This window comes from Lepidochelys kempii, chromosome 1 (genome assembly GCF_965140285.1).
Source record: "Lepidochelys kempii isolate rLepKem1 chromosome 1, rLepKem1.hap1, whole genome shotgun sequence".
Taxonomy (NCBI): domain Eukaryota; kingdom Metazoa; phylum Chordata; order Testudines; family Cheloniidae; genus Lepidochelys; species Lepidochelys kempii.
The window spans coordinates 118499638-118513609 of record NC_136380.1 but is presented as its reverse complement, the minus strand read 5'-3'; the positions used below and the strand labels follow the sequence as shown (position 1 = coordinate 118513609).

General features: G+C 43.1%; 2 protein-coding genes across 7 annotated transcripts in view; one reads left to right on the top strand and one right to left on the bottom strand.

Annotated features, from left to right (window-relative positions):
* CNOT11 (CCR4-NOT transcription complex subunit 11) overlaps positions 1-1746 on the top strand; it is a 33148-nt gene extending 31402 nt beyond the window's left edge. For both annotated transcript variants that reach the window (XM_073351824.2, XM_073351853.2), the window contains one exon: positions 108-1746. The gene's annotated coding sequence lies outside the window, so the exon portion shown is untranslated. The remainder of the gene's footprint in view (positions 1-107) is intronic.
* RNF149 (ring finger protein 149) overlaps positions 1-13972 on the bottom strand; it is a 35744-nt gene that overhangs the window by 4838 nt on the left and 16934 nt on the right. Inside the window, exons 6-8 of one of the 5 annotated variants that reach the window (XM_073351899.2) lie at positions 11646-11841; positions 4221-4420; positions 70-220 (exon numbers count right to left, since the gene is read on the bottom strand). In XM_073351899.2, coding sequence (XP_073208000.1) covers positions 4416-4420; positions 11646-11841 — 201 coding nt within the window. In that variant the 3' untranslated portion in view covers positions 70-220; positions 4221-4415. Of the gene's footprint in view, positions 1-69; positions 2095-4220; positions 4421-11645; positions 11842-13972 lie in introns of all 5 variants that reach the window. The other 4 variants (XM_073351909.2, XM_073351894.2, XM_073351875.2 and 1 more) reach the window with 4 other exon arrangements.

Below are 13972 nucleotides of genomic sequence, written 5' to 3'. Positions count from 1 at the left end.
GCAATTATTGGACAATCATCCCACAATTCAAGTAGGGCCTTATTCTTACATAGAAGTTGTACTACTCACCACAATGCTCCCTTCAATGTGGATTCCATGTCTTGCAGGTATCTGCATCATCATCTGGAGACTCCCAATGTGTCTGATAACTTCCTACAGGCTCCTGACTGATGAGCTGGAGTTGTGACCCTCTTGACATTTATCCACTAAGAATGTTCAACTTTGTGTTAAGGAAGAGGGAGAAGACTCAGTTGCTATATTAAAGAGTAAATTAAAAAGGCAGTCCTGGAAGTAAAGATGAGCTTGCTTTGGAGGCATACTGGTTCCTATGCATCAAAATTGTTTGGAGATGGGGATGTTAGTTATTAAATATTCCACTTCCCCATGTGCTTCTCATCAGATAGAGGCATCACAAAAGTTGCACCTGCTGGTGAAATGAGAGAACTATGCCCTGACAATTATTCCATGAAATCTAACCAGGGGGCAATCCTACTGGGCAGGGGGGAGGAGGAGGCAGATCTTAAGTTATCACTACTGAGAACATTTTGGAAAAACAAATATTTGATTATGAACTGTTTGGTAAAGTAAATGCTCATTTTTTTCCCCTCAGTTGAAAACCTTCATTTCTGGAACATTCATTCTAAAATAAAATTACTGCTCCAATTGAAGCACAATACAAATTAGAAAAGGATTGCATATTTTCATTTTCTTAAAAACATTCCAAATACACATTGTTTTAGAAACAAAGTGCACTTGAACAAATGCCTGACAAAAGACACTGCTTTAAGCAACTTTACAAAAAGTCTGAGGAATGTACCATATACATTCATTTGTAACATGACAATACTAAAAGCCTAAGAATTCAACACTATTAAAATGTATACAGTATTGTAAACATACGTCGTTCTTTACAAAACAATTTAGCATTTCCTTATACTATCTATTGTATGTAACTATCCAAACAGGATGTCAAAAAGAAGGGGTTGATATTTCATCTTTGATGTTTTGGGTTTAGTAATAAGTGCTTTTAAAAAAAACCAAAACACCCACAACTATAAGGCACAATACTGCTAATCTAGCAAAGGAAAATACTAATGACAACCCCAAAGTCATAATGGAAAATAGCCAAAAGGAATTTCCTAGTTTATGGGACAAAAGCAAAGACCCCTAGGCTTCATAAAAAGATCTTAAGGAGGGATCCCAACTTGTGTACATGGAAATGGGAACAAGAGTGTAAGAGGGAAATAAGGGAAGTCTAAAACAGAAATAAATTCCCTAGCCATAATAGCCCTTTTCTACTCTGTTTTACTGAGTTAAAGATTGAGAGGGAGGTAACTGACATGAATGCTAGATAAGTCAACACGCTCAACATGTTAAGACTGTCCAGCAAAGACACTGAAGTCAACTGTTACTGCTAGAAGTTAACAAGCTGGAAAAATTTAAGTACTCAGCTCTGAGTTGGAAAACACTAAGAACCAACAATATTAAGAAAGTTGCGATAAATTATTTTTCAACCAGTGGTGGGAGGAGTGGAAGATGCCATGTAATATCAAAGAAATTATTTGATATTTTCACAAATCTATTTTGCATGCTTCTTAAACATCCAGCTCCAGTTACAGCAAAATGTAATTTTTTTTCAAGTACGGTTTAATAAAATGTAGTGTTGTAAATGCTTTCAGCTTTATGTACATGCTAAACGTAAACACAGTGTAACCAACATTTATCCATTAAACTTTTTATATTCTGTTCTCTCATCCTAGTCTACATCTTTGTTACAGCCCTCTGGAACACACTGACATTGTAATAATTCTTGTATCAGAGGTATTGCATCTCTCATAGGATCAGACAGACTAGTTTTAAAAAATCCTCTTTATACAAAATGCTTAGTTATTAGCCCTTTTGGAATATGAACTAGAAAAGTTCTCAAGGTAAAATAAATTACATTGTTATTTTTCCCATCAACTAGGCAAAAGTTCATACTAATTAAATAAGAAGTTCGTTAAGCAGTCTAATCAGAGAGTCTTCCATGAAGTTTTCAGTGGGAATTTCCATTAGACAGATGTTCTCCATGCCGACTATCACTGCCATCCAGGTCTAAAAATTGGGAGTTATAAAATGTAAATCATAATTTGTTAAAACTGGTTATTTAAATATTAACGTGGTAAGCTATTATATTTACTGACGCTATCCCATAAAGAAACAATTTGGGGACAAGTTCTACAGTCAGTCATGCAAAATTCCCTTTGATTTCAATGGCAAAGCAAAATAGTGCACAGGAAATGAAGGTTACTTATAACCAGAATTCTTGGAGATGACTGCATAGTCGCACTTACGGATGTTGTGCCACCTGGTGGCACCTAATGGTAGAACCTTCAAGCAGTGCCAATTCAGAGTGCACATGCACCCCTCCTCTCACCTCTCCTTAGAGTTTCTGAACATTCTGATTGTGTGGCAAAATATGGGGGGAGGGGGGCACTGCACCTTCTACCACCTCAGTTCCTTCCACCAGTAACTCAGAGAGACCATAACAGGACTGAGATGGGGGAAGTGTGCAGGGGGAAAAACAAAACAAAAACACAGTTACTAACCTTATGCCCAAATAAATGTTAGTGTCTATGGTGCCACAAGTACTCCTTGTCCCCCCCCCCCCCCCCCTTCTGTAACTGTTATTCTTTTAGATGTGTTGCACATGTCCATTCCACTCTAGGGTGCGCGTGCCCCAAGCACAGTTGCTGGAAATTTTCCCCTCAATGGTGCCCGTCGGGCAGTGTGCCTGCAGCACCAGTAGAGAGTGCCCAGCCCCTTCGGTTCCTTGTTTCCAAAGAACTCCGATGTAGAAGGGCAGGTTATGGAATGGACATGTGTGACATCTCGAAGAATACTTATGGAAGGCCACCCTGGGACCGCTGCTGGGAACAGTCAACCTGTGGCTGCTCAGGTGGTCCCCGGGCTAGCTGCATTGGCCACTGCTTAGGCAGTTCCTGGGGCCAGCTGCAGCAGCGCCTGGTGTGGCTGGCTGTGGGCACGCCAGAGTGGCTGGCCGCAGAGCCGTTCCAGCGGCAGCTGCTATGGCTGTCCCCAGGGCCAGCTGCTTGGGCAGCCCTGGGATCAGCTACACTGCAGAAGTCAACCGAGGTTGAAGGAAGTCACGGAAGCACAGAGCCCTAATGATTGTAAACTGCTCTGCCAAATATAGCATCCACTCTAGAAGCTAGATCTAGAGCACAATGTTTAGTGAGTGTGCGCACTTACTTTTAGGTTAGCAGCCTTGCAAATTTCCCTAATAGGAACCTGCTGAAGACAAGCCAAAGATGCTGCTACAGCTCTAGACAAATAAGAGCATACCACACAAGGCACAGGAACTTCTGCTGGTCTCTAACACTGAAGGATGTACTGTATAACCCAGCTGGAAATAGTCTGAGCAGATGTACTATGACAATGTTGATGTACTGAGCAGATGTACTATGACTATGTATTATTAAACAAACCAAACTTCCTAAAACTCTTCATTCTATCCAAATAATATGCAAGACCTCTTCTGGCATTTAAAATATATAATGGAGATTCCCCCTTTATTAGCATAAGCTGGAGAAGGGAAGACAAAAGTAAATCAATTGTCTGACACATGAAACTCGGACACTATTTTTGGTAAAAACCTGGGGATCAGATCCAAGAACCACCTTCTCTAAAAAATCTTAAGTGGCAGGGCAGCCAGCAGGGCACTTAATGCACTGACCCTTCCGGCTGTTACAGTAGTAATGAAGACCACTTTGATAAATAAAAACACTCCCTCAAGAAGTTCAAGGGTGATCTCATAAGCATAGATAAAGCCAGATTAAGATCTCAAGATGGAACGACACATTAGGTAACCCCTTCTTGAATCTTTTAGCAGAATTATGTACAATTGGTGATCTACTACTGACCAGAACGTAAGCTGAAATAGCCGTCAGGTGAACTTTTAAAGAATTAGACAACTACTCAGATTTAAGTTCAGTACATATTCCAGAATATAGGGTATGGAAGTTGCCTCTGGAGAATCAGATTTTCCTCATATCCAAGCAAGAAATCTAGCTCATTTTCAGTAACACTTTCTAATACACAGTTTTCTAAAATTAAGCAGTATGCTCTGCATCAATGAGGAATGAAACTGCTCAAGATTAGTCAAAGTCTGATAGCCCAGGCTGTCAAATGAAGAAACTGAAGACCTGGATGAAGGATACTGCCTTGTTGCTGTGACAAGAGATCTGAAGACACAGGAAGACATGTACAATCTGATAGCCGAAGCAGGTCTATGTTCCCTTGCTGTCTCAGCTGAGCTAGGGCAATCAATCAATACCATTTTAGCCCTGTCCTGACAAACCTTTTTCCACCATTTCTGGATGTGTAGACCTGAGACTTCCAATGTTGCATCAGTCTCATTCTGAGAGAATCAAAGAGAGTTACATAAGTGGTAGTCTGCCCATGAGACTCGGGATGACAATCACCTTCCGGGATTGGCAAATTCAAATTTGCAAAGCCACTTGCACTATTTTTAGAAACCTGTTCTTTAGATGAAAAGCCTTCCCTTCTATTGAGTCTGGTATGGAACCTATTAAAGGAGTTTGAGTTGGGCAGAGATTCCATTTAATGCTTCGCTGGAGAACACTGGACTTCTAAGTAAAATCTGGAACCAATTTGTGTTTCAAAGTCAGATTCGAAGAAACTGTCAGAATCTGATGGATTAGCTAAGTCTCATGCATAGGATCTGGCACTGCCAACAGTGGCTGTCTTCAGACCTGACACAACAAAACAAAAACAACTTTCAGAGTAACAGCCGTGTTAGTCTGTATTCGCAAAAAGAAAAGGAGTACTTGTGGCACCTTAGAGACTAACCAATTTATTTGAGCATAAGCTTTCGTGAGCTACAGCTCACTTCATCGGATGCATACTGTGGAAACTGCAGAAGACATATACACAGAGACCATGAAACAATACCTCCTCCCACCCCACTCTCCTGCTGGTAATAGCTTATTTAAAGTGATCACTCTCCTTACAATGTGTATGATAATCAAGTTGGGCCATTTCCAGCACAAATCCAGGTTCTCTCACCCCCCCCCCCAAACACACACACACACAGACACACACACAAACTCACTCTCCTGCTGGTAATAGTTCATCCAAAGTGACCACTCTCCCTACAATGTGCATGATAATCAAGGTGGGCCATTTGAACCAGAACGTCGGGGGGGGGGGGGAGGAGGTGCCACAAGTACTCCTTTTCTTTTTGCGAATACAGACTAACACGGCTGTTACTCTGAAACCTGTCATTATGCAAGGCACTGCATTTAGCCGTATGGAGTGGAAATCTATCAACTGCATGAAAAAACTTGTACGGATACAGACAGACATCTTCCTTTCCAAATGCAAACAGATGGACATCGTACCAAAAGGACTGAAGGTAAAAAATCCATTACAATCTACATACCACACAGACTATGCTGACAGGAGAGCTGGCTGTATTTCAAGGAATCCCTGTTGAGGTTACAGGGACAAACCATCCCAATGAGTCGAAAGAATAGTAAATATGGCAGGCGACCAGCTTGGCTTAATGGTGAAATCCTAGCGGATCTTAAACATAAAAAAGAAGCTTACAAGAAGTGGAAGGTTGGACATATGACCAGGAAAGAGTATAAAAATATTGCTCGGGCATGTAGGAATGATATCAGGAGGGCCAAATCGCACCTGGAGCTGCAGCTAGCCAGAGATGTCAAGAGTAACAAGAAGGGTTTCTTCAGGTATGTTGGCAACAAGAAGAAAGCCAAGGAATGTGTGGGCCCCTTACTGAATGAGGGAGGCAACCTAGTGACAGAGGATGTGGAAAAAGCTAATGTACTCAATGCTTTTTTGCCTCTGTTTTCACTAACAAGGTCAGCTCCCAGACTGCTGCGCTGGGCATCACAAAATGGGGAAGAGATGGCCAGACCTCTGTGGAGATAGAGGTGGTTAGGGACTATTTAGAAAAGCTGGACACGCACAAGTCCATGGGGCCGGACGAGTTGCATCCGAGAGTGCTGAAGGAATTGGCGGCTGTGATTGCAGAGCCATTGGCCATTATCTTTGAAAACTCGTGGCGAACCGGGGAAGTCCCGGATGACTGGAAAAAGGCTAATGTAGTGCCAATCTTTAAAAAAGGGAAGAAGGAGGATCCTGGGAACTACAGGCCAGTCAGCCTCACCTCAGTCCCTGGAAAAATCATGGAGCAGGTCCTCAAAGAATCAATCCTGAAGCACTTGCATGAGAGGAAAGTGATCAGGAACAGCCAGCATGGATTCACCAAGGGAAGGTCATGCCTGACTAATCTAATCGCCTTTTATGATGAGATTACTGGTTCTGTGGATGAAGGGAAAGCAGTGGATGTATTGTTTCTTGACTTTAGCAAAGCTTTTGACACAGTCTCCCACAGTATTCTTGTCAGCAAGTTAAGGAAGTATGGGCTGGATGAATGCACTATAAGGTGGGTAGAAAGCTGTCTAGATTGTCGGGCTCAACGGGTAGTGATCAATGGCTCCATGTCTAGTTGGCAGCCGGTATCAAGTGGAGTGCCCCAAGGGTCGGTCCTGGGGCTGGTTTTGTTCAATATCTTCATAAATGATCTGGAGGATGGTGTGGATTGCACTCTCAGCAAATTTCCGGATGATACTAAACTGGGAGGAGTGGTAGATACGCTGGAGGGGAGGGATAGGATACAGAAGGACCTAGACAAAATTGGAGGATTGGGCCAAAAGAAATCTGATGAGGTTCAATAAGGATAAGTGCAGGGTCCTGCACTTAGGACGGAAGAACCCAATGCACAGCTACAGACTAGGGACCGAATGGTTAGGCAGCAGTTCTGTGGAAAAGGACCTAGGGGTGACAGTGGACGAGAAGCTGGATATGAGTCAGCAGTGTGCCCTTGTTGCCAAGAAGGCCAATGGCATTTTGGGATGTATAAGTAGGGGCACAGCGAGCAGATCGAGGGATGTGATCGTTCCCCTCTATTCGACATTGGTGAGGCCTCATCTGGAGTACTGTGTCCAGTTTTGGGCCCCACACTTCAAGAAGGATGTGGATAAATTGGAGAGAGTCCAGCGAAGGGCAACAAAAATGATTAGGGGTCTGGAACACATGACTTATGAGGAGAGGCTGAGGGAGCTGGGATTGTTTAGCCTGCAGAAGAGAAGAATGAGGGGGGATTTGATAGCTGCTTTCAACTACCTGAAAGGGGGTTCCAAAGAGGATGGCTCTAGACTGTTCTCAATGGTAGCAGATGACAGAACGAGGAGTAATGGTCTCAAGTTGCAGTGGGGGAGGTTTAGATTGGATATTAGGAAAAACTTTTTCACTAAGAGGGTGGTGAAACACTGGAATGCGTTACCTAGGGAGGTGGTAGAATCTCCGTCCTTAGAGGTTTTTAAGGTCAGGCTTGACAAAGCCCTGGCTGGGATGATTTAACTGGGAATTGGTCCTGCTTCGAGCAGGGGGTTGGACTAGATGACCTTCTGGGGTCCCTTCTAACCCTGATATTCTATTCTATGATTCTATGACAGCTTGTGCCACATGCTCTCAAAGAAACTGTGGAATCACCTGATCAACATCCTCTACAACAAACAGGGAAAGATTAAGAATGAGCTCTCAGAACTGGATACTCAAAAAACCAACCTTCCACACAAACTTCCTCGTGGCTGGAATTTACTAAAATTAGACAAGCCATTTACAACGCACACTTTGCTTCTCTACAAAAGAAAAAGGACACTAAACTTTCTAAACTACTACATGCTACAAGGGGCCACAGCAATGGTTCCCTCAACCCACCCAGCAATATTGTTAACCTATCCAACTATACTCTCAGCCCAGCAGAAGAAGCTGTCCTATATCGGGGCCTCTCCTTCTGCCCCTCCACCCCCACGAGCATGATACAGTTCTGTGGTGACCTAGAATCCTATTTTCGACGTCTCTGACTCAAGGAATATTTCCAAAATACCGCTGAACAACATACTAATCCACAGAGGCCTCCCTACCAACATTACAAAAAGGATTCTAGGTGGACTCCTCCTGAAGGTCGAAACAGCAGACTGGACTTCTACATAGAATGCTTCCGCCAACGTGCACGGGCTGAAATTGTGGAAAAGCAGTATCACTTGCCCCATAACCTCAGCCGTGCAGAACACAATGCCATCCACAGCCTCAGAAACAACTCTGACATCATAAGCAAAAAGGCTGACAAAGGAGGTGCTGTTGTCATCATGAATAGGTCGGAATATGAACAAGAGGCTCCTCAGCAGCTCTCCGACACCACTTTCTACAAGCCATTACCGTATGATCCCACTGAGAGTTACCAAAAGCAACTACAGCATTTGCTCAAGAAACTTCCTGAAAAAGCAAAAGATCAAATCCGCACAGACACACCCCTGGAACCCCAACCTGGGATATTCTACCTACTACCTAAGATCCATAAATGTGGAAATCCTGGGCACCCCATCATCTCAGGCATTGGCACCCTGACAGCAGGATTGTCTGGCTATGTAGACTCCCTCCTCAGGCCCTACGCTACCAGCACTCCCAGCTACCTTTGAGACACCACTGACTTCCTGAGGAAACTACAATCCATCGGTGATCTTCCTGATAACACCATCCTGGCCACTATGGATGTAGAAGCCCTCTACACCAACATTCCACACAAAGATGGACTACAAGCCGTCAAGAACACAATCCCCGATAATGTCACGGCTAACCTGGTGGCTGAACTTTGTGACTTTGTCCTTACCCATAACTATTTTACATTTGGGGACAATGTATACCTTCAGATCAGCGGCACTGCTATGGGTACCCGCATGGCCCCACAGTATGCCAACATTTTTATGGCCGATTTAGAATGCTTCCTCAGCTCTCGTCCCCTAATGCCCCTACTCTACTTGTGCTATATTGATGACATCATCATCTGGACCCATGGAAAAGAAGCCCTTGAGGAATTCCACCAGGATTTCAACAATTTCCATCCCACCATCAACCTCAGCCTGGTCCAGTCCACACAAGAGATCCACTTCCTGGACACTACAGTGCTAATAAACAATGGGCACATGACCACCACCCTATACCGGAAACCTACTGACCGCTATTCCTACCTACATGCCTCCAGCTTTCACCCTGACCACACCACACGATCCATCGTCTACAGCCAAGCTCTGCGATACAACCGCATTTGCTCCAACCCCTCAGACAGAGACACACACCTACAAGATCTCTATCAAGCATTCTTACAACTACAATACTCACCTGCGGAAGTGAAGAAACAGATTGATAGAGCCAGAAGAGCTCCCAGAAGTCACCTACTACAGGACAGGCCTAACAAAGAAAATAACAGAACGCCACTAGCCGTCACCTTCAGCCCCCAACTAAAATCCCTCAAACGCATTATTAAGGATCTACAACCTATCCTGAAGGATGACCCAACACTCACAAATCTTGGGAGACAGGCCAGTCCTTGCCTACAGACAGCCCCCCAACCGAAGCAAATACTCACCAACAACCACATACCACACAACAGAACCACTAACCCAGGAACCTATCCTTGCAACAAAGCCCGTTGCCAACTGTGCCCACATATCTGTTCAGGGGACACCATCACAGGGCCTAATATCAGCCACACTATCAGAGGCTCGTTCACCTGCACATCCACCAATGTGATATCCACCAATGTGACATCATGTGCCAGCAATGCCCCTCTGCCATGTACATTGGTCAAACTGGACAGTCTCTACATAAAAGAATAAATGGACGCAAATCAGATGTCAAGAATTATAACATTCATAAACCATTCGGAGACCACTTAAATCTCTCTGGTCATGCAATTACAGACATAAAGGTCGCTATCTTAAAACAAAAAAAAACTTCAAATCCAGACTCCAGTGAGAAACTGCTGAATTGGAATTCATTTGCAAATTGGATACTATTAATTTAGGCTTAAATAGAGACTGGGAGTGGCTAAGTCATTATGTAAGGTAGCTTATTTCCCCTTGTTTTTTCCTCCCCCCCGCCCCCCCAGACATTCTAGTTAAACTTGGATTTGTGCTGGAAATGGCCCACCTTGATTATCGTGCACATTGTGGGGAGAGTGGTCACTTTGGATGAACTATTACCAGCGGGAGAGTGAGTTTGTGTGTGTGGTTTTTGGAAAAAAAAACGGAGGGGGGGGTGAACCTGGATTTGTGCTGGAAATGGCCCACCTTGATTATCATACACATTGTAAGGAGAGTGATCACTTTAGATAAGCTATTACCAGCAGGAGAGTGGAGTGGGAGGAGGTATTGTTTCATGGTCTCTGTGTATATAATGTCTTCTGCAGTTTCCACAATATGCATCCGATGAAGTGAGCTGTAGCTCACGAAAGCTTATGCCCAAATAAATTGGTTAGTCTCTAAGGTGCCACAAGTACTCCTTTTCTAAAAACAACTTTGTTTCCTAGCAGGCAGTCAGCCCTCTTCTATCAACAGTGCAGGGGGGAGGGGGGAAGGAGAGAAGGGAAGGGGCATGTGGGCAGCCCGGAACCACCAATGGTGCTGTGGGAGTGGCCCAGCGGGGCGAGGTGGGGGGGGGTTGCGTTTGGTGCCATCAACAGGCTCCCTACCTGGCTCCACACCACCTTCCCCAAGGAGCAGCAGAGTTTGGGTGTGGGAGTGAGCAGAATGGGGTGAGGCGGGCTCTGGATGGCACTTACATGTGGGGGCTCCCCGGAAGTGGCGACATCCCCCCCTCACCCAACCGCTAGGAAGAGGCAGGGTCAGGCAGTGCTGTGTGCTGCCTCCCCAGCTCCTGGCCAATGGGAGCTGCGAAGCCAGCGCTCTGGGGGGAGGCAGCACACAGAGCTGCCTGGCCATGTCTCCACCTGGCAGCTGAGCAAGGGGGAGGTCGATCATTCTTTAAATTCAATTTTCCAAGTCTGGCATGATTTCAGCCTGAAGTAATTTGATTCCCAATCTTCCACGTGGCAGAAAATGGTACTACTCACTAAAGCCATCACCTCAACACCACAGTATTGCGAGTTCTGAAGTAAACTCAAGAACGAAGAGTTTTCATTCTAAAGTTCCAATTAATAAAATTAAAGGATTATCCAAATGATTAGTGAAGACCTGGTTTTATGGGAAGTATGAGTGAAGGTGGATGAATAAGGGTGTTATGCTGGGAAAGTTGTTTTGATCTGTGTATGGGTTAAACTTGAACCATGGGGCCACGTAATCCCCTATCTATGCAGCCTCCCTCATACAACCAATAAATTGTTGCGTACAGATTAGCTTTAGAGAAAGAGTGGTGATTGGTTGAGGGATAATGATATCACAATGGTCTAGGACTCTTGGAATGGCAGATACATCTTTGACTAACTGAAAGCCCATGCTGTCACATGGGTGTAATCTGTAAAGGAAAAATGGCTCAGAACTTAAATATTGGATGTTAAACTGCAAAATCCATTGATACTGAATCTGGTGATATTCTAAACAAAAAGAGCTTCAGCCATGCTTGTAATTGTTTCCATAGTTTCACACTCATTCAGACAATCTAGGTTTTAGAGTGACAATCCTGAATTTTATTATATAGATTACACATTGATTTTAAACATATTACATTGTACTTACCAAGCAATGCTGTGGTTTCACCTGCATCCTCTTTTAAACTGTTACACTGTAGCACAGATTCATTAGTTGAGGAGGCTGACAAATCGCTTACTTCGTTTCTATCATCTTCTTGTAAAGCAATACTCAAACTTCCTACTGATACACTGCCACTTATTGATTCAGGTATTGGAACTTCAAGTGCCTCTTCAGGGTCACCCTTCAGAAGTAGACAAAATATTCAGTAAACAATTATTTAGACATCAGAAAAACAAGTTTGTAAGGACTCTACAAAAGCAAAAAAAACCTCTTTGATTAACCTTTACATATTGAATTCATTGAAGGAAAGCTATTTGCCCTTCCTAATACAGTAACTCCTCACTTAAAGTTGTCCCGGTTAATGTTGTTTTGTTGCTGATCTATTAGAGAACATGCTCCTTTAAAGTTACACAGTGCTCAGGGTATCCCCCTCCCTCGGCCCCCCACTTACCCCATCTCCATAGAGCAAGGGGGACACAAAACAGGGCTCAGGACGGAGGGAGCTTGCAGGTAGCAGCTGCTGTCTCAACTTGCTGATCTACTTAAAAAGGCAATGTACTTAGAGTGGAGTCAGCATACTTAAAGGGGCAATGATCATCTCTCTCTGTACCACTCCTCTAGAGATCTCAATATATAGGGGCACTTAACTCAGAATAAGGTGGTGTGTTTAGAATTGTGTTTGGGATCTTTCCACCCTCTGACTTCACCACCTCAACCAAGCTTCACAATCATCACTGCTGTGTACAGTATTAAATTGTTTGTTAAAAAATTATACTGTGTGTATGTATATACACAAATATAGTCTTGCCTGGTAAAAAAATTTCCCTGGAACCTACCCCCCCCCCCCGTTTACATTAATTCTTATGGGGAAATTGGATTCGTTTACCACTGCTTTGCTTAAAGTCACATTTTTCAGGAACATAATACACACACAAGGGGGAGGTGAAATAAGGTTGCACGAGTCCCCTTAATTCTGGTATTTCCTAACTTTCCAAGTATCAAATTAAAAATTAAAGCTACATTTTTCAATGTAAGTGAACAAAACACATTGAGAGTTGTTTGGGCCCCCCCAATATTTGTGTACTGCTAGTTTCCAAAATCAGTAATTCATAATGGGTGACTCAGTCAATAGTGTAAGTTAGCAAGACTCTACTACATCAGAAAGGTTTTTAACTTGTCAATTGGGGTTCCTTTTTATCAAGTGAATTTAGGGCTGGAACAACCACCTTGGGGACCAAAGTCCTTCATTTACAAAACAGGCACACAACAACAGGCAAAGGAAGTTAAAGTTCCTCCAAGCTATTCTAGAAGTATCTAGTTTTTAGATTTATGAGAAGTTCAGTTCTCTCTAGTTAATTCAAACTCTGCAGAAGATAAAACACATTGAAATGGTGATTTCTGTAATGAGAATGCTCATCTACTTAAAATGGACTGATCACCACATAGGCAACCATTTAGAGTCAGATTGTAACTTTCCATATTATCAACTTGAGTGGTGTTTGAACTTGTGATGTGTAACTAGCTATCCATTATGAATACCTTAATGAACTGATGTTTGCAACTGACGCGTTTCCTACATTCACCTTTGTCAAGCAAAGAAGAGACATGTCTGATCAATAGGAGAGAAATTATATGTTGGGCTGGTCATGGGTAGAGTATCAATGTCCATCCCAAAAATCTGAACTCAGGTACGCTAATAATCACAAAAACCCATTTTTTTTGCTAATTTCTGTCATTAAGTAGAATTATGGGCTTCAACTATATGGATGATATAAAAACAAGACTCTAATAACCTAATGTAGCTTCCAGACCAGTCTCCGCAACAATGGAATCTTCAGGCCATATGGTACAACCATTGCCTCATTTTGCATAATGAAATCATGTAGACAAGCAGATCTAGGGTTCTACTGCTTTTCTTAGAACTCTGACAAGACATAAGTAGTGCATCAGATGAAGTCACAGGCCTTATATAAGTATATTGTAAAGTCTCCAACCATTCCAAACAGTATTCTTTTGTTTATAAGAAAAGCTAGTCAGAAAAATGCAGGCATTTTATGAAAAGAAGATCCCAGACACCATTCTAAAACACACCACTTTATTCTGATGGTAAGTGCCCCTATGTACTGAGATCTCTAGAGGATACCACATGTATCTTCATCTCTTTGCTGGCCCTGTCAGAAAGAAATGAAAGCACATCATTTCTACTAGTTAAGCCAACTACTGCTAAAGTTTTTCAGGAAGGTTTTAGTGAACACTTATTCAGTTATAGAGACCAAATGCTTACTCAGCATATCTGGGAGCATACAGACACA